The sequence below is a fragment of the Calidris pugnax genome, unplaced genomic scaffold, assembly GCF_001431845.1.
Source record: "Calidris pugnax isolate Ruff unplaced genomic scaffold, ASM143184v1 scaffold13, whole genome shotgun sequence".
NCBI lineage: Eukaryota > Metazoa > Chordata > Aves > Charadriiformes > Scolopacidae > Calidris > Calidris pugnax.
In genome coordinates, this window is record NW_015090810.1 from 11,339,756 (window position 1) to 11,365,588 (window position 25,833).

Sequence of the window (25,833 nt, forward strand, 5' to 3'; positions counted from 1 at the left end):
AGTACTCAGCTACTATCCCTAACCTGGCCAAATCTTTCTTCTTCTCAGAATTTTTCTTTTGCTGTGCATCTGCCATCAGATCTGGAAATAGCTTTATTTAAAAAAAATATTCCAATTTTGGTTAATTTTGAAATTCTAGGCTCCTATAATTTTGTTTTAAAATTGTTATCTCAAGACATTCCATGAAATATATTTAATCAGTTGGTCACTTCCATAGCTCAAAGGTTTGCAGGAAACAGCATATGCAACGAACAACCCCACACAACTACAACAGAAAATAGAGGATTGTGTTCCCCTGCTGCCTTAGCCTTCCTGATCTATAATACAAATAAGGCTGTACTGAACTACAGATAACTGAGATTTCATGATTTTCATATACTGGTAAATCTCTGACTTCACATGTCAGGATTTTGGCTTGAGCAGGTGGAAGCTAGCACAAGCAGCTCAGCAAATTTTACCGACAATTTTGACAGTGGCAGAATTTGCTCAGAGGAAGGTGGATTACAAAAGAATGGGTCAACAACAAATAATATAATACTGAATACTATTGGAACAGCAAGGATTTATAGATAAATCCTTAGCAGAAGAGGCTAAATTGAATTGACTTGAAGTAGCTTTATCCCACAGGCACTTTGTGGTGGTGGCAGACACTAACATGTGAGGACTCCAGACATTTCACAATGGCCCCTCCTTTTTAATTTCACCTTAACCATACATACTAAAAACTACTGAAACTATTTTTCTAAGTGTGCAATTGATTGTTTAATAACCCCCAACTTCAAATTCTTTAAACTCAGTTCTGAATTTCAGATATATATGCTGAATCTAAAATCAATGTGAAATTGAAAACGTTTGCCTAAAAACTTCTGATGTCTCTTGAGATAACTAGATAATCAGGGTTTTATCTTTTTTTTGCTATCAAAAGATGCTTTCATTTTATGTTTCCTCTAGATACTATTGCTTCAATGCAGATCGATTCTTTTAAATCTTCTATAAACTGTGTTCTGAGAACTCTTATCTGCTATTACTTCCTAGACTTTAAATAAGAAGTACCATTTTGGTGAGGTATAAAGGAGGTAGGGACATATCTTAGTGTGTAATATGGTAGTTAAGTTAATGCCTTTTTTGTAAGTACATTATACATTATATTCCCAAACACTATATAGCAACCAAATCTTTCCTTTAGCTACAGTACAACAACCACTAATGAAAAGCTCTTCCAGCAACAATAATCTAAGTTTCTGAAATGTTATTTAAGCAGGGGTTGTGACAAAGAGTAACTGACCTTCTCCTTCAAATATCTGAGAAGTCCTCCCACCTAACCTGTCCAGCAGCTTTGCCTCTGGATGTTGGAGACCTCCTGTACTTCTCACACCCAAGCCGCTGGAAGTGCACTCGTTGAAACCAGCAGTGCCTTTAATCCAGTCATGTGGAGGTTGAACCAGTGATTTCTATTATCTGAAGCCCAAAGTTTTCATTAATGGTCAGGTTCATATGCAATTTATATGAAAATTGCACTCACTTTAAGGTCCCTTTTTACTATCAGAGAATATTATATGAAAATCATACTATAATATCTCACAGAATGAAAACATCTGTATTATATCTGCAGTGGTTTCTTTAGTACAAACCATTTCTTTGACATTACATATTGATGAGCATGCGCTCTTTCCAATAAATGCAAGACCTGCATAAAATATCTTAAATTCAGAAGATGTACTTTTTATCTTCCCATTTAGAAGAAGGGGTTCCCCACTAACTGGCCTGCTGGGAGTTAAGAGATATGATATCTGCCTCCATGGTTTTTTGACATGATACAAGAATTATAGACAGTCGGCATGCAATGTATTTATATGAGATATAGTTTCATATTACGCTCTTATATGTTCACCCAGAAAGTGAAGCAATCTTTCTTCTGTGAGACTTCTACCTATCTTAATTTCCTTTAGTGCAAACAGTTATAGACAAGCTCCTCTTTGAACTGATAATTTTTTAGAGGTCATTCAGCCCATAATTTCAGGTCCTAGTCACTATCCTGATGGTCCTTCTTAGGAAATTGGACCCAGTGGGAACGTTTTTTCCTTCTGCTTAGTCTATGGGTCAGCATTTTCCTTCCCTTGTACTTCTTAATTCCCTTAAGTGGCAATTATTTAAGGCACAGTTAGAGAAGGTGCAATCTACATTCATCCAATAAAACCTAAATATTAAAAAGGACAGAAAAATCCAGCATGGGTACTAAGGATATATGGGAGAGCATTTAGCATTTGAAAGGTACCAAAGATCTGGTAAATGAAAAGATGGGAAAAATTATGAAGAACTATTGGAACTAAAATAGAAATTAGAAGTACAAAAGAATGGGTGTATCAGACAGACAAGGCATCCTACTTACAAAAGGTCAAGATCCAAGATGCCAAGTCAAGAAATTAATGGAAAGTCGGTGCAGCATACATTGGATCAATGAAAGCAAACAAAAAAGAAAGCCCAAAAGAAATTTTAAAAATCAGCATGGAATGCCAATGATTTGTGATTCATTGGAGCAATTATTGCTGAGGGCTCTTCTTCTTATGCATGACCAAAAGTAGTAAAGCACTGAGCACAACTAACACTTGATTCAGTCCTTCCATACTGAACATTACACTCTTTTTCAACACTTTTCTGATTCTGGAATTATTTGCTATTATTTGTGCCATTTTGTGTAGTAACCAAATTTTGTGTAAGAAGCAAATAATTCTTTTATGCAATTAAAAAAAAAGAAAATTCAGACAACCACTTGCAAGCAAATCAAATTTACGTATATTACTTATTTAAGTTATTTATCAAGAGTACACTTTAAGTGCAGGTTTTTGGGATGTTGGTAGCATCTCACAAGAAACGAAAATTTAAAGTATCCTATTAATAATGTACAGCCACAGTGAAAGAGGACAAGAGCTGGTGGCATTCTGAAGGCAAAATACACCGCTATGTGATTATACTAAAATATAGTGCCCCCATTGGCAGGTCTTCGAAGTACTGTTAGTTCAAAACCCCAAGTAATGAAATACTTTGTTCATAATTGGATGCCACTGTTGTGATATTTATTATTTGTATTTTTCAGAGAAATAAAATTTATATAAAATTATTTATATTACTTATTAACAATATACAATATTTAAAATATTTCTATAATAGAACTATAGTATATTTTATATATCATATGAGATATGAAATATTTATGCTGTATATATATTACATATATTAAAAATTCACAATACATTTTAAATCAATATTTTCATAGTCTTCTTCAACTTGCATCTTATACTTTACATTTACTTGAATAAAAATAGAATTAAGAGCTTTATATTTCTTAGGACTCTAGCATAACTTCTCTTGATGATACACTAAGAGACCTCCTCTTAAAAGACCTTCTTCTAATAGGAAAGCAATTTAAATATTCGGAGTATAGGATAATCTCCACATGAAAATATCCTGAATAACTCGTATGCACTATATACATTTATTTTGTATTCCTTCTGTAAGGTTAATTTCTTTTGTTTGTTTGAAAATTTTTCTTGATGTACCCAACAACCCATTTTTTGTGTTTTTCTCAGATTTGTAGTATGTTGATATTTGAATACTAATATTTCCTTTTATTATTTATATTTACCACATACTATTATGCATATATATTTTCAAGGAGAAAGAAGTATTTTTGTCTTTCTAGATGGCTGTCGTGTCTTAAGGGCCTTTTTCTACTTCTGTACCTTAATATTTCAGCCTTGCTTTAAAAGTTTTATGTTAAGATATCCTATTTTTAGCACCAAATAGGCAATAATATGTCTCGTTCCTCATGAAGGATATTTTATCTATTAGTGTAATGAAATAATAGCTTGGAGTAAGATTACCTTCTTTTCATTGGTGAAGCTGACAACCTTGCAGAGACAACAGGCTTTGTGAGCATTAGCAGGGATTTGGCGTGTGACTACCAACAGGACGCCAGGCATTTGCAAAGCAGATGCCCATCTGAGAGTGTTTTTAGGGCAAATACAAGGTGGATATTAGGGCTCAAACAGAAAATTTCTAAACTGATGAGTCAGTGTAGCACAGCCCCTTTCCAGTCAACCGAAGGGTTCCCCACCTTGGAAGCCAGGATGTCACAGGGAGGACGGACAGGAAAGCAGGTGCACGCCAACACCCAGATTAAATGTTTAGAGAGGGCCAAGGAGATTAAAGCTGCTCAGGAGTAAAAGCTCACCCCACAAAAAATCAGCCACCCTATGACAAACTGGGATAGTTGTTCAGAAAGAAACAACGATGACTAGGAAATCCCCAGAGCAGTGGGTCGTGGGCAGAAAGGCACTGAACAGAATGCAAGATTGAGACTACAAATGCCATTGGTGCTATACACAGTATGAAACCCACAAATACAGGCTGGGCAGAGAATGGATTGAGAGCAGCCTTGAGGGAAAGGAGGTGGGGGTGTTGGTAGATGAGAAGCTTAACATGAGCTGGCAATGTGTGTTTGCAGCCCAGAAAGCCAACTGCATCCTGGGCTTCATCAAAAGAAGTGTGGCCAGCAGGTGGAGGGAGGTGATTCTTGCCCTCTATTTCACTCTTGTGAGACCTCATCTGGAGTACTATGTCCAGTTCTGGGGTTCCCAACATAAGGACATGGACCTGTTGGAGTGAGTCCAGAGGAGGGCCATGAAGATGATCAGAGGGCTGGAGCACCTCTCCTGTGAGGACAGGCAGAGGGAGTTGGAGTTGCTCAGCCTGGAGAAGAGAAGGCTCTGGGGAGACCCGATTGTGGCCTTTCAGTACTTAAAGAGGGCTTATAAGGAAGATAGCAGTGAACTTTCTAGCAGGGACTGTTGTGATAGGACAAGGGGCAATGGCTTTAAACTAAAAGAGGGTAGATTCAGACTTATATCTAAGGATGAAATTTTTTACAATGGAGGTGGTGAAACACTGGCACAGGTTGCCCAGAGAGGTGGTAGGTGCCCCATCCCTGGAAACATTCAAGGTCAGGTGGGACTGAGCTTTGAGCAACCTGATCTAGTTGAAGATGTCCCTGCTCATTGCAGGGGGGTTTGGGCTAGATGACTTTTAAAGGTCCTTTCCAACACAAACTATTTTATGATTCTACAAAAAACAACTAAAGGACTATGAAAGGAGTCCTTAGGCTCTTCAACAGCTGCAGCAAAAGCCACATACTAGAAAAAAAAACGAAAGACTTAAGACTTTCATGACCTTCCCCCCTTTTCTCTTTTTTTCATTTTACTGGCTACCTGGAAAGAATCGACTCAATGGTCATGACCATACAGATAAACATTCTGGCTATGGAAACTCTGCTAAACATTCAAAGACTTCTAATAAAAGACAGTTATAAAAATAATCAAATTACTTAGGTTTTAGCTTTTAAAAAAATGTAAATTATTTTTTCCTGAAACACAATAATACATAATCTACAGAGGTTATAAGGAACCTAGCTTTCTCCTTTACAAACAGAAAATCATTTATACTAGGTTTTTATTTCAAGCACACACTAAAATTATTCTTCACAAAAGAGGAAAGGGAGTGTCTGCCAATCAACATGACACGCTATTGAAAGACTGGCACTAATAGCTATGACAAGAGCAAACCTGATTCAAGTAGAGCTGCTGCTGCCTATTTTTTTCTTTTTTTAAGTACACCAGCCATCAAAAATAATGTTTTATCTGACTAGAAACCCAAGCAATATTCTGCTACTGTAAAAGCTTCTACCTGATTTGCCTATATCTTGCGATGACAGATTTTTAATATTGTTTCAAATTACAGCATTTAAAGTATGTTATTTAAACAGTGATAAAAACTAAGAACATAACTATTCCAAGAAAAAAGTTAAATAGCTTGCAAACAAAACTGTGTATCCATTCTTTGGAGGCTTCATTCAAGGTATGAATTACAAGTTTGCATAGGTACTCAACTGACTTGTATTTCCATTATTTCATTGATGAATACCATTCACTGATTTTATATTTCTGTAGTTTGATGAATTCAGAGAGTCTAAAAGTAAATAGGCTTCCATTTTATTTTCCCAACTTGATATTTTCTACTAAAGAGTAGCACTAAAGAGAAGATGCAAAATAAAGAACAAGAAAAAAAGAAAAACTTAAATGTAGAAAAGCGTTAGGATCCTGGTATAATTGCTATATTATCAGGTTATGTGTGTCCAATTCACATTCTGAATAAGTCTTCAGTTTCCAGTTGGTAATACAGTTATACCTTGATAAAATCACATAATAGATCACACCATAACTTTCAGCAATCAATTTTTCCTCTTAATAATTTGATAAATGTAGCTGCCAAGTGGGATAAAGATCACAGTTTTGTTTGGGATTAACTATTTGAACTTTCAGAATTCCATTCATGAATATTGCAACTGTTACAACTGATAGGATCACAGTTTTGTCCCTTGTTGATGATGTAATCATGCTGCAGGTTGCTAGTAAAGCCTTGTTTTCAAAAGCAAAAGAAAGTGAGAGAGAAATATGTGGAGAGCACAGCCTTTGGAAAGGTGCACTTTAAAAAGTTTGGAAAAACATTTTTCAAATACGCATAAAAGAGACCTTGTGGTAAACTTTTCTCATTGCACTGTTCTCTCAAAAGAACTAAAACATCTCCTAACTCTGTCCCACTAATCTAATAAAGAAAAGGGCAGGATGTAGGCCCGGCTTAGTGAGCAGATGATTAATTGGACTGTCTTTTAATTGATTTCAGATCTCAGGAGACAATAGCACAGTAAGGGGACTGCCAACCAAAAGAGTGGAACTTCATAAGGATTCTTCAAACACCTTAAACAAATAAACATACGTGCCAATGTATTCTATTAAGGATTTAATGACATACTAAAAAGAAACTTATTTTAGGCAAGTGTATCTTTACTCAGGCAAAGGTACCTCAACCTGAAAAAGAGCAAGAATTTAGCGCCAATGATGTCATCTCTATGAGAAAGAATGCTTTGAAGGACTTAATGTGTCTCCTCAGCTATGCCTTTGCTATCACAACACCTAAGCACTTTAGATTTGCAAACACAACTATCTAGATTAACACTGGTGTAAGATTTAAGAGCAGAAAGGACTATTAGATAACAGTCTGACTTCTGGTATATCAAAACCCCTTAATTAGTTTTGCAGTTAACCCAGTAACCCCCTAAAACCTATCTTCCAGAAAGATATCTAGTTTTCTCAAGGCTAAAAGGAGCGGAACAGAGACAAGTTCTTCTCCTAGTTGCTGCCAGAGCTCCAGCGACCTTATATGTAAGTGTTTGCACCTTGTTTCTCCATTCAATTTGTCTGCCTATGCTTTTCGTAACTGATTTTTCTTAGGCTTTTCTCAGCTAGATTAAGAGTAGCTCATGTGTGATATTTTCTCCCTGTGAAGCAACTCATACACTATAATCAAGTACCTATCTATCATTTTGGTCATGAATTATGTAACTCTTCACGAGCACTGAGCGTTCAATCACCACGTAGGCAGCCAACTGCCAAAACACAATCGTCACAATCTTTGTTCTGTAGATGCCCAGCCCCAGAGGCACTTATAATTTTCACAGAGGCACAGGCACACAAAGCTGTACTTCCAAGCATTCCCCAAAACATGCCTGTGTAGCGAGGGGAAGCATCTCATCCTTTTAGTTCTGTCAGGATCCAAAAGAGTAAGTGATCCTCCACTCCTACTCGCAGGGCCCATGGTGGCAGACTCTCTGAGAGCATGCTGGATAACATGAGTGCTTCACAAGCATAGTATCACTTTCAAAAAAACCCCACAGACTTACCAAAAAGCACAATGAATTTATCTGCCTTCCCTTACTTTTTTTTTTTTTAAAAGAAAAGACTTCCAAAAAAGACTTTGTATGAATGCTAATTCTAAACGAGGTAAAACAGCTGCAAATTTTCTGTTCAGTGTCTTAAGCAGTTCCCTAAGTACATAGTTGACTGTTGTGAAGCCATTTTCAAGCAAAAGCTTTGGGACTCAAACTACGTAGGAATTGCACCTGTTTCCACATGGGGAAAATGGGACAGAGAGCAAGCCCACTATATCAGTCGCTCACTTAAAAAAAGGGGACAGTCTGATTTCTAGAGTAGAGCTCATTCTTGGAGATCATTTTCACTTTTAAAAATGCAGCACAGAAATAACGATACAGAGAAAATGACTATAATTGCATAACTTTCTCCATGATCACAAAAACAATAATGAACACATTGCTTCTCTTCTCTCTGAAGAACATTTTGTCTTACGGCCAGTTTAGTATCCACAGAAGACTACTATGCACACAGTGAGATGCCACAGTCTCTGCAGCTACTGAAATAATGGAGATGTCAAGAGATGATAAATAATGCATCATAATAGCATCATAATGTTTATAAGACAAGAGCTCCTAAATGATGAACATTTAGTTCAAACTGAAATTATCAGTACCAAGTGATGCTGCTCCAAAGCAGACAAAGCACTGAGAAAAAGACCTGGACTACTGATCCCTTTCAAGTTCTACCACAGCTACAGGCCTTTCCCCATCCCACTTGTGAGAGTATTCAGGCTCAGTTTAACTCACTATTGAGATGTAGCATCAACTGGAAGAAAAAACATATTCAAGACTCTTGGAAATGTTTACATACAAGAATCAATGCAAAGATTTCTTCAACTTACTTTCAGACCTGCCATACAGACATTGAGGAACTCAGAAAAAATGTCTTTATCAAACAATCTCATTTTTAGAAAATCACTAAAATGATAGTTGTAAATGTGCTATGATAATTCACTTACTCACTGGACTTCTAGTTTTTTTTTAAAAACAAAATTTCAAGTTCAACACAGACCTTGAAAAAATATGTCAGAGAAACATGCACAAAGTTCTTACAGAACAACAAACAATTACATTTCAAAACCAGATTTGATTATTTGTATAAAAATTAGAGGTTAAATGCATAAATTGGTATTTGAAGTGTGATCTAGCAAATGTAATCCATAATTTTATGTGCAGATGCATATATCTCTTTGTTGGTTCACGTGCATTAAAGGCCTGCTGTTTAAATGCAGTAAGTTTTAAAAGTGAAAGACAAAAAGTATTCTCTAGATTGTTATTGTTTTAAAATATACAATGGAACTTCATAAGGTTTATAGAGAATATAGTTGTATAATTAAATATCTCCCCCTATGACAGGCCCTATAGCAAAAAGGGGAAAGAAAGTCTGAACATCTGGTTTTGTGGCATTTCCGTATATCAATTCCTCACATTATACAGGATTTCAAAGATGCAGAAGAGAAAGTACTGACACCTATTAATTACAGTATCACCCTTATGTAGAAACTGACTTATTCTGCCTTCTACCACAGCCTCTCCCTTCCAAATGCAGTTTCTACTGCCACTGACCCCATAAAGAAGTATAGTAGTTGCCAAAGAAAGCTAAACAGAAATTAGTATTAGAGCATTATATTTAAAGAACATTAACTTTGAATTAGAAATCCAACTTGTAATCTTAATTTCACAGATGAGAAACAGACTTGATTTTTACTCCCAGCCAAATCCTAAATGTACCCCTCCATTCTTGGTGGGTTGGGGTGAAGGAGTTTCTGACTGGTCCCCGGAAGTGGCTGGAGTTGGCCTCTGTCTTTGCCAGCGATGAAACTTACTCTATTTCTATTCTGCTCAAAGAAGCAAAGGGGCTGCTTTCCTGTTACAAAGCAATATTAGAACACAAAAGACAGACAAATATGTTTAAGTTAAAAGAATTGATCTTTTATGGCACCTTCATACTCTATCATCCTAAGGGGTTCTATGTCATGTTGTAGATTCTCTGTGGGTGCAGCCAACAACCAATAAGTAATCAGTAACTGTGAACCAGACACAGAACAAATCTTATTTTGATAAGGGATGTTAGCCAGGGCATAGGAGTTATCCCCTCATTCCTCTAAAAATCTTTTCTAAAACCTTTAACTCACAGATGTCCAGCAGTCAGAAATGGATTGAAAAGAAGAAATAAAATTCACTTGAATTTAACTCCAATGTGAATACGCAACTATAACCTAGGTCCTGCTTTAGCAGTGTTTCTTCCTGAAAGGAAAACACAGTTATCGCCCTTTGAGTGCTGGGACTATGCAAACAGTATTTCAACACTTTTGTTGTATACCAATTCTAGGCTAGCCTGGCAACAATGAGGTGACAACCAATTCTTCCTAGTATTAATATATTTGTACAGTACCCTATTTAGTGCAAAGGGATTTCTACAGTGGAAGAATCAATGTATAGAAAATAGATATCATTAGCATACAACATGTTGATGACAGTTTTCCTATGTTGCCAAGACAAGCAAGTTGAATAGTTTTAACCACAGCATGCTGCAGCGAGCAATTCTTTTACCTTGATATAGTCTATATGAAGAAGCAAGGTGAAAACTTACACAGATTTTGCAATTTTGGAAAAATATTAATGATTCTACCAGTGTTCCACCTATCTGTGTTATGTCTGTATATCTGTCTATTGAAAGCATTTCAATTGCTCATATTAAGTGGGATTATTGTAGTAAAAATCCAACAATGTCTGGATTTAAGCTCTGAGTTGAATACTCATTCACTTTAGTGAGAACTATGGTGAAATGTGATCAGTTTTCTGACCTATTTTGAAATTGGTATTCCGCCAACTGGCATTTTGTTTGCACATCCAGATATTATCCACCATATGCTGACATGACATGATGATTGGTTCCAAAATGAAGTGGAATACTTGGCAAATAGAAATATATGGTACAAATAATACACTGCCTCTAGTCAGGAAAGCAAGCAGTCATTTTGCGAAGACTGAGAGGTTTTAAAATAACTTGAGTGTACACACTGTGCAGAGCTGAATGAAAGCTCTCTAGGTCATGAGTTTTTTTACAGGTAAGGGGGTCTCAAAAATTATGAGATTGATTCCTTACAGGAGAAGATTCAAATCTGACACAGCAGAACTAATAGTAGTACTCCCACGCAAGTTAATTTCCATTTTAGGGAGAATTTGGCCCATGTAGCTTCTTCCTTCTCTGGATTCCCCAACTCTTTCTTCTCGCCATCTGTTCGCTTTTCCCACTGCTCTGACTTGTCTTCCCGCCCAGTGATGTCTAAGTTATCTGCCTCTCTTGAGTTAAGGTCACGTTTCATTCAAACTCCAGCCTAATTTTGTATTATTTCTCCTAATCTCTTGCCATTGAACTATTATTTTTCTCCTAACCTGATGCCCCTATTAAACTTCTACCTTCTTTTGGGAACTGTAGAATCTCTAAAAAAAATAAATCTTGCTCCACAACAGGAAACACCCAACCTTTTTTCTTCTGATTCGTGATCCCAAAGTAATGTTTTTGTTTCGCATTCCTCTGGTGACTTCCATGTGTTTGCTGTGCTCTCTAATGTAAATCCTCAACACACACACGTGATTGATCTCTGCCGTTCTATCTTCTGATGTTGAACATGTCTGCTATTTTGTAATGAAATCTAAGAATTTTTAAAGTGGTACATTAATTTGCTACTGTATTTCTTAAGGAATTTTGTTTTTCTGTTCTTGGGGGAAGAGGGTGAGCAGAGGGACTTGATATAAATATTAAAAAAATATTTCTCTATGAAAGTTCAACAGGATTTCAAAATGAGGCATCTAAATAGCATGCACTTTGCTGTTTATGTATTGAACTGCAGGCTTTGCTTGTGAAACATGAATGGATTTCTGTGCTTAAATGGATAACCTACACCCCTTGTGAAAACTTGAATAGGACTAAGCCTGTTTTAAAAACATGTTCTTCAGAATAAATGATAATAACTTAACAGCTTAGCTTTTTATTGCAATCATTTAAGCATGCTTATATAGAAAAGAGAAGAATTTGTAAGCAGAGGGAAGAATGACCTTACCAGCATGCAAGTACGCCAGATCAGGATTTTCAATGTCTGGGTGTAGTTCTTTCAAGTGGTTACGAAACTCCACAGGGATATTGGTCCCATAGTCACATTTAGGACAGTTATACATTTTTACTCCTTCATGCTTTCCTGTATGTAAGATGTGTTTACGGATATTTTCAGCACAGTTAGACCTAAAAAATGATGAAAAAAAATAAATAAGTTATATAGCAATTTATTCCCTGCTAGTCATTCAAATAGAACCTAGTCTAACAACAGAAAATGAGCAGTCATTACTCATTTTTCACTCTCTTCCCAATTTTTGCATCCTCTTAGGTTTGGCATAAGTGTTGTCCTTCGCACGAAGGCTCCCAAAGCTCTTCCACGTTAACTGACTGATATAGGTGAACCAGAAGCATTTTAAAATGAACAATTTTTCACATTTGGAAAAGTCTTACAGTTTTTATTTTTCTTGAGGATACTCAGTGATGGGACAGAAATTAAGCAAAAGTCTTTGACTTAGCAAAACTGAAATGCACAGATAATTATAATATTCCCAGTAGAGCTCACATGAACTTTTCCTACACAGTTCCCAGATTCCATAGGAGCTGCTTGAATGATTTTTTTTAAGGATATTTCACCAACTCTCATCCCACCTTACGAACTGTTCCTAGAAAAAGAATTGAGTTATTCAAGTTCAAACCTTTTGAAAATACACACAGATTCTGATTTATATCTTAAACACAGCTTTTGTGGAAGCAGTGGAGGTTTCATGCATAAAAGTCAGACTACATATACAATTAGTTTTACGCATTTCAAAGTAATGTTATTTCTGAAAAAAAAAAAAAGTGAATAGAAATAGATCTCACATTTCTTTTATCCACAAAGTGATCCACGATATAACAGTAATTTTTAATTTCCAGTCTTTAAAATTTTGTAGTCTCATTCCAAAATTATAGAATCATAGAATAGTTTGGGTTGGGAGAGACCTTTAAAGGTCATCTAGTCCGACCCCCTGCAATGGGCAGGGACGCGTTCGACTATAGCTCAGAGCCCCGTCCAACTGACCCATCCAGCCAATTCCGCATCCACTGAACAGTTCACCCATCAAATCCATATCTCTCCAATTTAGAGAGAAGGATGTTGCGGGGGACCGTGGCAAAGGCCTTACAGAAGTCCAGATAGACAACATCTGTAGCTCTTCCCTTGTCCACTGATATAGTCACTCCATCACAGAAATCCACTAGGTTGGTCAGGCAGGACTTGCCCTTGGCGAAGCCATGCGAGCTGCCTGAATCACCTCCCTGCCTTCCATGTGCAAAGTGCTTTTCATTGGAATTTCCTACTTATTCAAGCTCTGTGATAAATGTCATTTAAAAGATACCGCTTCTTCATTTATGTCAATCAGAAATAACCATTATATTTATTCTTAAATCAAAATAATGGCCTGTGTATAATTTCTTTTAGACTTTTTAAGTACTGCACACCATTAATATTTTCAAACTAAGAACAGTAATTCAGTTTAACTGAAAAAAGTAAAAACACTCAAGTGAACTATATAAATACATAACTTCACAAATATTCAAATAAGACAGCAGTAATATTTTGAGCAACTTATTGTTTACCTGTCACTGTTAGAAATACAACAGTAACAGGCACCTAAAAAAGGACCCTCAAAATAAACTGGAAGTAGCAGCTTGAAGTTCTGTTGGAGTGCTTGTCTCTCCCTTGGAGATGGTCATAGTAAAGCTGGTATCTGCCTTACGGTGCTGCCAAAGCTCACCCTCTGTCATGTCCATCTGCTATATACCAGTATAATGATCAGACTCCTGAGAATGTCAGAGAAGACACTTATGTTCACTGAAAAATACAGGCAATATTGGTCCTCAGCATCTTTCAGGATTCACCCTTAAAAAAATTACAATGCTCATAAATGTTGTTAAAATGAAAGATATATTTTATTAAATAAAAAAAAAAGATAGTGTACACTGCAATGAAAGCAAGAGACAATCTGGTAACCTTCTATCATGGGTTATACTTTAAAGGGCAATGGATTAAAGCAGAGCATACAAATCTGAAATAAAATATCTGTGTCCTTTTAGCTCAGTTCTCATACTATGTTAAGGAAAGATATAAAACTTTTTACTTTGAAATATTTCTGTGAAATACATAAAGGATCTGTGGAAAACTATGTAAGAGTTGTGAAGAAAACCCAGCCTGTTAAGTCATAAAAGGCCAGTTCTATCTCCTTTGATTTGTGAATTTGCTCCAACCACTTTAAACAGAGCAATCCCGAAGTCTCATTTATTCAGTCATCAGTAAAAATCTGTGACTAAACATGCCAACATACTGATATATTCATCATGGGAAATAAAAATTTTAAAAAAATACATATTTTTCCATGTGATGAGGCCAGAAAGGCTTAATCAGAAATAGGGAATATGAGATCACAAGGCATTACAAATGGTCTCTCGTATAAGGTTGCAATGCAGCAATTGCAATATAACATAAACCATAAAGGTAACAACTGGCAAATCCAAGCACTTTTGAAGCCAAGTAATACCTTTAAATATGACATGACAAAAATGTATTGCATATAAAATGTTTTTTTAATTATTCAGTGTGCTTTGACTGTCTGTTTTATTAGGAGTCTTCTCCTGAGTACTGTACAAGTATGTTATTATATGTCTGACACAACCCCTCCACCACCAAAACTCTGTGTATGTGTGTACTTACATCACTTCATCTCATAGGACTAAACACAGAGGTCTGTGATTTTAAACAGCACTGTATTTTCATTAAAGCTATGCCATGATAAACATCTAACTAAAACATTATAGTGTTGCAATAGTGATGATAGTTAAGCATTTGACAGGCTTTGTATTATAAATTTCACTTCCAGGAGTTTATAAACTTTGAGATAAAGATTGCCTTTGTTCTGAAATTTGGCAATGTAAAGCCTAGTCCAAAAGAAATTGTTTGAATAAGGTCTTTCTGTTTTTTGAGTTCCACTCTGAATTACAGCCACAAACAAACAACTGCAGCTTTCAAGAGGCTAGCCTGTGTTCCAGTAAGGATAAACCAGAGGTTTTCAGTTAAATTAATATTCCTTAATGTAAGCATGCTTTCGTCCTTATGAACCATTTTGAAAATCAAAGCCTGTATGGCTTCCTCCATCAAAGACTGGTACATTGGGAAGGGCGTAGGCCCACTTTCCTCTGCACACACGTGGAAGAGCTCCCACTTCTCTGTAAAGGACAATGCTGTGAAGTAAGGGAAATGGATGGCAAGTTTCTCCTGAGAAATGCAGCTACTGCTTAAGATGAGAAGGAAACCTCTTTTGGCTGAAGATAAAAAAGGGCTTTTATCTCTAATGTTCATTGTACAGTGATGAGTTCACATTGCTGTTCTGACTGCACATTTCATGTTGCCATTAGAAGTCCATTCCTGCCCACCAGTTATACCTGTCTTTTGCTGCTTTCAATAAATTAAAGGTTGCTGCATAATCAAATAACATAAACTGGAAATGACTTGTCAGTTGTAAAACCATACTTTAGTCACAAAATGGTTGAAGTTTGAAGGGAACTCTGGTAAGCATCTGGTCCAACCTCCCTGCCCTGCTCAAGCAAGGCCACTTAAAGCCAATTGCCCAGGTCCATGTCCACACAGCTTTTGAGTATGTCCAAGCATGGAAATTCCACAACCTTGCAGGGCAACCTGTTCCAGTGCTCAGACACCTTCACAGTGGAAAAGCATTTCCTGATGTGCCATTTCCTGGCACCCTACCAAAACGAGTCTCAAAGCTTCTCCACAGTGAGGCCTAAAGCAAACTTTACTATTCCAAGGAAGAGAACAAAACAGTTTATTCAAGTTTTCAGTGGTGACTGTGCTTGCACAGGCATCATCAGCAGAGTGACAAGGAAGCCCAATGCCATGTTCCACAACCCTTCACACACTCATCTGCTTCTTAGCAGCAATGATTACTTTGCTAGAAGGGTTGAATAAAGCAGAAGGTTAGGAATAGCATAAAATGCCCAGACATTTTGTCAGTGTGAGAAGCTGTGGGCTTTGTTTACTTTGTCTTCCCTCTCCCATTGCCTCTCTGCTATTCTTACATAGATCAGTTCTGTTACCAAAAAATAAGGCATTGTGCTAAGAGCAAGAAACAGAGCACCTGGCCTACAGGACAGAGGGAAAATATCTGCTCCTAGTGCACAGAGCATAAATTCTCATAATTGTCTTACTCCCTAAGCCAGAAAATACTATTGTTCCTCTAGCTCCTAAAAGTAGTATAACTCTGCCCCTGTGCAGACATTTGCTCAATTGCATTGGTAAGCCATGGGGTCCACTGAACAGATTCCTCAGCACAACTAGGTCTACCCCACTGAAAACAGGAATGCTGTTTGGGGCGCTGGGATGGCAGAGCACAGACATGCACTTGGCAGGAGGCAGAGTTGGGAGTTCAAAGTCAGCAACAGGGAAACACAGGAGGAACGATGAGCCTTGGAGGAAGTTTGTGCCAGAACGGTCAGCCTGAAGGTTGTAATTGGTCATAGTAAGTGGTCATTACACCCATAGTAAGTGGTCATTATTCCCCCACCATCTCTTCCTTCATTCCCATCTTGCAGTGCTCAACCAGCCAGTTCCACCGGTGAGCAAGAAAAGCTGTAAGAGGGCAGGGTTTTTGGCACCCTTTCCCCAAAGAGGGGGCGTCAGTGGTGGCTGCATGCAAGGGGTCATGCTCTGCCCTCCTCCCTGCCAGTGGCGCTGGTTTAAGCAGCCCCCGTAAACAGCTGAATTCACAGCTAACTGCAGAGCAGTGGCTCCCCCATACCAGAGGTATTTGCTGTTCTCATCTTTTATGTGGCATTTTGGACAAAAATCATGAAGTAAGAGAAATTCATAAAGCATCTTCTGTTAATTCTAAATTTGACTGTGCAGAACAGGAATGCTTCTATATTTTCTAAGGGTTTTTTTACATAAGAATCCATTAGCATTGTATTCAACAGCAAAATGAAATATAGCAGGAAGCAACCTATTTTTATTAAGATGTTTTACTAATAGGGAACTGAAATTAGAACACTCTTCCATTATGCAGTGCCTGACATTTTCAGAAAGATGCTTACTGCAAGACATGGAAATGGAAGGTTTCGGCGGTGCAAATGAGGCAAAATGTTAATTATCTAGCCCACTAAGTCTTAAAAATTTTAGCACCTTGTAGGGCTCTTATTTGCACAAAATAAGCCTTTTTCAAAAGGTTTTCTCCAGAACATTAGGTACAACCACCCTCTTTCTGCAGAGACATGCATATAACCTAAAGGACTGATGGCAGCTCCATGGATGTCACTATATACAACATAAAAACAAACACAGTGATACAGCTGACCGAGTGAAAGGATTTCTATTTTTCTGCTGTTTGTCAGTATGAATCAAGTTCACTTTCATATGGAGAGCACTCTGAAGGTCTTCTGCACTGTTAATACCCTGCTATACAACCTGAAAGAAGTACACAGAAACTGGAGTATTTTGATTGAAAAATAGCAAAGTCCCCAGATGCTTTTATTTCTGGAAGAAAGTAGTTATGATGAAAGCAAACTTCTCATGAAAGCAGTATGTCTCACCATAGATTCTTAACCGCAGTTATTCACCAAAAATTTGCAGGTGTTTATTTCACAGAAAATGTCACCTAAGGTGGAAAACTGTCTTTAAATCAAAACTGCAATAATGTAATTACAGTAGGAAAGGAGAGCCATAGATTTTTAGAAATGCATAGTCATACAGAACATTTAACTTGACCTGATGGATAGTTCATAAAAGGTTTGCCCATTGTTTCTTTCCTCAAACCCTAACTCTTTTTGGTACTAAACCATGATTTTCAGACACACGCTGAAATCTGATGGAAAACAATCAGGAATCCATTGTAATCATAGGCAAATTACTCTAGTCGATTGTTCTCACTTTTACAAACTGTAATTACTTCTTATGCTCCTGTATCCAGCTAACAGTGTTACATTTCCAACATATCTTGCTCACCTGAACGATCCTCTGCTACCTGGACCTCTGCTGGATGAGCTACAGAGACCCAATTCCTTTCATCTCACTTTGGGAAATCATCAGATTCTTCCTAACTCTTCTCAATTGTAAGCACTGCTTTAAGCTTTGAACACTAGAGTGCATTTCACACCAGTGCTGCATACACAGGTGCCAGGACTTTCTCTGTGCTCAGCGTTCTCCAGTTCCAGCCAGGAGTTCTGAGAGCTCCTGGATACTCCTCAAAGCACTGAGAGCTCCTCTTCACTCACTTAAATGCAGGGTTTTGTCTTTCACGTTTTGTCAGTGTTACTGTTTCCCAAAATACAATGCTTTTAGCCTGCCTTTATTTCTTACTTGCATTAAACTTACTTACATTGTATGAAAACTAGCATTCAGTAGAGTGACGGTAAACAACCTAATGGGCAATATTTTCTTGACAGGAAAGAAACAAATACCTCAATCTGTAGTAATTACATTATACAAACAGGCTTATTCAATCAAAACCTTCACAATGACAATCACTCTGCCTAACTTCTACTAAACAAAAACCCAGACAAACCAATGAAAAATTCTTCCCAGCATACTCAAGATTTATCTACATACTGTTTGTAAAAGAAAATTAACTCAAACTAGCTACAACATTATACACAATCTGCATACATCACTAGCACTCAGTTCAGACCACAAGTCTCAAACAAAGTATTGGCTTACCTCCTCAATGCTACAGGTCAATACAGTACTGCACAGAAATAATAAAAATTAGAAAAATATCATGGCCAAAAATACATTCTGAAACATGTTGAAACTAATATTATAAAACTGTAATTATTATTATACATTAATATAAATGTATAACATATATATGTGCATATATATACAATAAATGTAGTATATTTTCTCAGTCTTCTTATTACTAGCATTCACCTGGGTTACCTTTTCCTTGCTCCTTTCCTTTAAAACTAAAAATCCTACCTTTTATTTAGGTTTAAAATCACTGGGGGAACAATCACATGAATACAAGTGCTAGCGGCCTGCAACCAACCTCAATTATCAAACGACTTACGATAGTATTGCCAGAATTAGCAGCATACAGCTCCATGGGAACTCAGGAGATCAACCACAATGTACCCCGTGCCAGCTCAGTTCTGCTATGTCACTGCTGGCAAACATCTCTCCATGCTCTTCATAAAGACCTCTGGTGGACAGTGGCAATGAACTGCTGGGGGACAGCAGCGTCTTTATCACTGTTGCTGCTTCTGCAGTGAACATTTGCCCACAGCTGACGCTTTCCAACCATACCAAGCTAAGATGACTGAAATACACATCCACAAAGGCATAAAAACGCATGCCCTACAATCTGGTGGCCACATGTATTGCCACGTTTTACATGTACTGCCATGTATTGCCACTCAGAAAATATGAAGTAGCCCATAAAAGACTGTACACTACATTTACATGTTTTAATGAGATTTTATGATACAGTCAGTTTCACAAAGAAAATAATAAAAATGTATTTGGGATTTATTCTGACAGTATTATAGTAACAGCCAGGGATAATAATCGTAATGTTTTCTGCTTTTCTACATTTATAGCTTTGCATTTTTTTCTGTAATGATCTATTTGTTATGACATACAGTATGTGTGACAGATGTCCAATGCTGGCTGCTAAAAAGTAGCAGAGCCCTGTAGGGAAGCAGCAAAAACTTGTGCGTCAGCACTGAAAATGATGGAAGATTGATAATTACTGCTTGTGTCTCAGCTCCATTCAGCAGACCAGCATGTCCAAATTGTAATCTGGCCACAGATCTACCATTATATTTACAATGTATTGGAATAAAAATTCCCAGTTTCAAATAATTGATCATTACAAATACATGTGATACAAGGAGTTGATTACGATAGCCAAAATGCATGCTTTTAAAGGCAAATTCAGGATAATTGTAAATTCTGAAGGGAAATAAGAAGTGATGTACTCTAGTCTTGTTTACCTCTGAGGAATCTGTAAAGCCAGTTACAACCCCGCACAATGAACAACCACTGAAGTATAAAACCAGTGCATCTATATCTACTAATGAATTTTTAGTCAGAATGTTTTTCTCAAAAAAAAAAATAAAAATGTTTAGCTCACAACTCACTTCACAACATAAAGAAAACCTGTTTTTTTGCAGAAAACATCTCTCATTCCAAGGAAATAATGGCTTCCTGCCTTAAATGCTTCCATTAATTCTGCTTTCTACAGGAAGAGAAAGAAATAAAGAGGAACCTATTAGAAACCTGGAAAACTATTACTAGACTTGGGAGGAGCAGGTGGAAAGGGTGCAGAAAGGCAGGGAGACGTGCCTCAGCTCTTGACCCGTGCTGTGATCCCCAGTGCCCCTGGAGGTGCAAAGCTGGGCTGCTCAGCTCCTGAGCCTGCTGAGTAGCTCTTTGGAGAGAGCCGCAGTGTCTCCTTCTACTGACTGGAGAGTAACAACAACCAAAAAAAGCAAAACCAAAAAGAAGCGGCTTTTTCACAGGACTGATCTGCTGCTGAAAACTCGCCATAACGTTTGCAAGGACTCCTGGCTTCTGCTTGGCTGCAGGCAGGGCGGGCTCTGTAATGGCCTGGCTCAAGGGCTCTCTGGATGCGCCTGCCTGCGGCGCGTGAGGGATGCAGAGGTCTGCTGTGCAGAGCGCGCTGCTGCACCGTGTCAGCCAAGGTTTAAGTGGCAGAAATAGCAGGTGGAGTTCATCTATTTCACAGTAACTGAGAATAATCACTCCATTGTTCATGGGCTTCCTCCCTCCCCCCTTCCCTTTCTTGTTGGAGCAGATGGCATAAAAGAGAAGTTGGTGAGAGAAGCGGCATCTCTGCAGTGGTGTAAGGACAGAGACCGGGCTTTAAGTGCCATAGGCCCTGATTTAGCAAGGTACTTACGCACTTGTGCAGCTTGAGTACAAGCAGCCCCATTGACTTCAAAAGAATGACTCACAAGCTTAAATTTATGTACATGATCAAATACCTTGCTGAAATGAGGCCATGGAAAGCATCCATTTTTAAAAGAAGCTAGGATGAATTTAATTGAAGACACACTTTTCCTTTCAACATCAATTTTTTTTCCCTATTGTACTTCTTTTAATGACCACATAAAGTAACTGAACAATCCTGTAGAGTCTGTTTGTATATCCTTAGGAACACGTAAAGTATTTTCACAAATATAAAAGTGCAGATGGAGTCTAGGAAAGGGTGTGGAGTCTATAGGCTGCACGAGATGAAACTGGACTCGTAATGTTGCTGGAGTCAGAAATGATAGCAACGGACCCTAAAGGCTGCCTGTCAATCTCAGATGCAGATGGCACTTCTTCCAACTGGCCTTTGTGTCAGTTCCTTCAGCCATTTTAGTGACAACACAGCTCCCTAGAGGGCAGATCCTGTTGCTTTGCAGCCTGGACTCATACCCAGGGCACTGTGGTCTGTACGATCTCTTCTCAAAGTAGGTTTTTTTAATGCTAATACATTGCCTCTTCTTGCCCTATCCCAGCCCCAACCCCCCCATGCAAAAAGAGATCTTCATTTTCTTCCTCCTTTCAAATGTTCCAATTTATCAATGGAATAAGCATTAATTGTCTGAAAGATTCCCTTTTGTTATGCATGCCAAAAGTATATATAAAATCCCTGCTAATAAAACTCGCAGATGACACTGTAATTGGTAGCGTGATTAATACCGATGACACTGCAGTCATACAGAGCGGTTCCACAAGCCAGGCCTGTTCAATCAAAACACGTACACGTACACCTATACGTTAGGTCTCCCACCTTTGCACAACGCATGCGAGTAACTTAGACAATGCGAGAGCGCTGTGAAAAGCTGTGACACCGAAAATGATTCAGGGATTAGTGGACCAGCAGTTTAATGTGAGCTTCCAGTGGACGCTATAAGCAGAAAGGTCCCGTGTCATCTTTAGATGTATAAGCAAAGAAGTAGCAAGCAAATGTAAGGATGTAGTGGGGTTTTTTTATGGCACTGGAGAAACTAATTCTAGAATATCTACTTCCCAGATTATTCCCTACATTTTAAAAAGGAAACCACCAGCCAAAAACTATTATAAACATAAATATAAATTCAGGGTAGGGGGGCTGCAATATAAGTTCGGGGAAGAAATCCCAAGCATTTAATTAAAAAAAACCTCTGTTTGGCTTACTACATTTAAGCTTGGGGTGTGAGTAACTGGTAATAAATGTGTGATTAATGGACACCTTAACTTAGAGAAAACCTGTAACAAAACCAAACCCAATGATTATAAGTTGCAGTCAAATTCAAATGAGAAAAAAAGCACAATTTCTTCAACACCTAGAGCAATTAACCTTTCACACAAGAGGAATGGGTTCTCCAACTTCGGATGTTTTCAGATAAAACCTGAATGTCTTTCTAGATGATAAAATTTAGTCAAACGCAAGAGGCTCAGTACAGAGCAAACTGAAAAAAAAAACAAAAACCAACCAGTTTGTTTTATGTGGAAGGTCAGGCCAGCTGAGCTTTAGGCTTTTTCCGGGCTCAAAGCATACAAGAAGTACAGTTTAAGTCTGAAAAATGTCATTGTGAGGTCAGACATTTATTGTCTTTCCATGATGTCATGGAAATTTGTTCAGTCTGCAAATTAAAATGTATTCTTCCTGGCTGTCAATACTGCAAAACTATCTTAGGTTCTGAAAGTCAAATTTGGTTCTTTAGTTGGAGGTATGATTGATTATTTGATCTAAAATCTGCCTTGAAAGTATATATTGGAGAAACATCATTCTCTTCAGATTATGTCCTCATAATGCCATTGTCTGCACAAATATAAGTAAATGCAGCATTTGGCTCTGTACTTTGAGCTTACTTCACAGTCATCATTCACCCCAGGAAAACTGGTTTTAAGAGTAGGGAGCAAGCAGAACTTAATTTTTGTTCCAACAAGAGTACATTTGCCTACAAGGACGCCCTGCTGCTCAGTAAGAAACTGCAGGGTTTTTTTCCTGTAGCCGGGTTTTCATAGTAGACCTACACATCAAGTTGAATGTGATGTGTACTTCACCAAAAGATACTGAAATGGAATACTGTTGAATGAAAGCACTGATTTACGTACCTGACTTAGCATACCTAGTGCATATATGCAGAGTAAAATGTATAAGTTTCTGCACTTCTACTGCAGACTATTCAAAGTCTCAGAAAAACCACCTTGTAAAAGTATTAGCTTAGCACTGGACCACCCAGAACAGATAAATTATTGCTGTTCTTTCAACTATACACAATTATCTCTAAATATTAGACACAGTATTTTAACTAGATGAGAAATCAGGGCAACACTGTAAACTATTGATTGAGAAGAACAGGAAACGCCTGAATGCTATTGCTTCAAAAAGCTGATCTAGTACCCAAGACGAAAAAAAAATTAAACACCAAGGAAAAGCTTTCTGAATGCCAATGAAATTCTGTCATCCTGAGGAATTTTATAGACCAACACCAAATAAGTTATCCTATGATCAGGTATGCAAAGGTTCTGTCTTAAAGAAAAAAAACAAAACACAAAGATGAAATTAAACGTCATCATATTGCATGAAAATAAACTTCTTTCATTTAGTATAGATGGTATTATGGAGTTGCCTTTTTTTCCCCACAGAGGGTTAACATGGAAAGAGGCAAAAAAGGTAAAATATGAAACTTGTTCTTTGGCTTCATCTTTCACATTCCTGTATCACACTACAGCAGAAACTAATGAACTTGCTCATCTTTGAAAGCCCTTTTGCATGCTTCTTCCTTCACCCTTAACTCTGATCCTCGTGGATCTTCCCTTATGTGTGTGCCAATTTTACTGGTATAATATGTGCACTTTTATTAGTTGTGTTCTGATGATTTCTACTGAGAGATACTTAAAGCTTATACAAGTCAAAAACTATTTTATCACTTCTGAAGAAAACTAATAGGGCAGAGTCACTGAATGATAAGAGAGAGAGAGACCACTGAATTTATTTAATAATCCATGTCCATTTCACAAAAATGGCCTGTGTAATCCTTTTAAAAATAATAACCTGTTCATTTCAGACCTTGCACAATGCTTCTCTTTGTCCCTTGTAAGTCTCTCAAATGTCTTATTTTAAAGGAATATATAGTACTCCCGGAAGACATTTTCCCATTTCTATTCTCTTCAACTCCTGTGAGCCCTTGTTCTGTGTGATAAGGCAATCTCCTTCGGGATCTGAGCTGTGTAGTTTCGCACCACGAGTGACAAGGACTCGACTTGAATAACTGCTGTGCGCAGGTTGTAATTATGTCAGCTGGAGTGTTGAACAAGGGGACTGATTAATGTGAGCCCCAGCCCAGGCACAGTCCCTATCAAAACCTTCGTGCAGGCCAGCAGTGGGGATGGGTTAAAGCAGAAAGACAAAACATGCTGTATCGTCCATGATAGATGAATTGCTCCAACAGTCTTCAGGCAGATGTTCCAGGACAGTATAATATACAATTACTCTGCCTTATCACCTTCCCAGGGACAATAAAGCTTCCTCCTTCTATAGCTCATGTGAGTGAAGGCAAAATTAGTTTTACTTTTACAACACTGACTCACTTATCATGTTGCCTTGATTGTGCTTTTACAGCTAAAGAAAACATATATTCCACTCTTAAACTAAAAAAAAAAAAAAAACCCTCACCAAAATAACACCCTGCACTCCTCACCTTTTATATAAACGATTCCTTTGAATCTATTTTGCATCATAGTAATACAGTCCTTAAAGGGCTAATTCCGTACGTTATTCTAGGGAACACAACTAACTTTAGAACAACTGGACCTATTCATAGGCTTAATGTTATATATACGTATACAAAGGTACTTTACTGAATCAAGTCAGAATGCATAGATAATAAAAAATACATGGGTTTCTTATAACAGATGCCTATGTGAATAACATGCCCTTAGTGACTACTTTAACTAAACACTCATTCTAAAAATACCACAGTACTCTTGTAAAACAATTCTTTGAGAAGTCATTAATCCACATACCTCTTGAAAGGCTACAAGACTTTACTGTGTAAGTATTATAAATAACCAAAGTATTTCCAAAAAAAGTAAACATAAATTTTGTAAATAACAGAAATTTAGGAAGAAAACTACACATATATGTAGTTTTTTTCCTTTTTGTTATCAGGCATTTAAAGATTTCTTTTGCTGCTGGGATGGAAGTAGTCCATATGTTCCAGGGCTATTTCCAAGAGTTTACAGAACAGCAGAGGAACATAGCTCATAATATCCTGATATCATTTCTTTCTAAATACTGGATGGTTATAGATCAAGAAGCTATGCTTTAAAGAGAAGAGTCTAAATAGTTCCACTTGCATCCCAAGATGCATTGCTTTCAGTACTACCCTTTCTTCAGATATATAACAATGACATGATCTCAGAAAAAAACAAAAAAAAACCCCAAAAAAACCCAACAAAAAATGCACTCAAAAATGTATTTAGAGAGGCACATATTTGAAGGTCAGGTTTAAAAAGAAAACCAGACTAAAACAGCAAAGGCTGATCCTGATGATACTTAAGACTGACTGCACATGCATTTGAAAAATTCTATTTATACGCATTTAGTTCTAATGAAAGGTATTGGATTACTAGTTCTAGAAATGAGAGACAAGATTTTCTAAGGAGACTACGGGAATTAGGCACTGACATTGCACTTCAACTCAGTGCAGGCTCCCAGCTGTTTAATGTTCTTTGAGGTTTTAGCCATTAAACAGTATCATAGTCTTGGCAACAATAGGGGTTTCACCATAAGGGTACAGGCTTTCCTTTACTCCTATGGTGAAATGCAATCCAGTGTTTACGATGCAAAAACTGGCTCCAAGAAAGCTGGTATGTTCCCACTGCACAGCATAATGCCTTTAGAGGGTAGCATGACAGAACGATGTTACG

General features: G+C 37.5%; 1 protein-coding gene across 1 annotated transcript in view; it reads right to left on the reverse strand.

The window, feature by feature from the left end:
- Positions 1-25,833, reverse strand: part of ZNF407 (zinc finger protein 407) — a 314,312-nt gene that overhangs the window by 88,798 nt on the left and 199,681 nt on the right. The window contains exon 7 of the mRNA XM_014938760.1: positions 11,890-12,068. Within this exon, the coding sequence (XP_014794246.1) occupies positions 11,890-12,068 (179 nt within the window). The remainder of the gene's footprint in view (positions 1-11,889; positions 12,069-25,833) is intronic.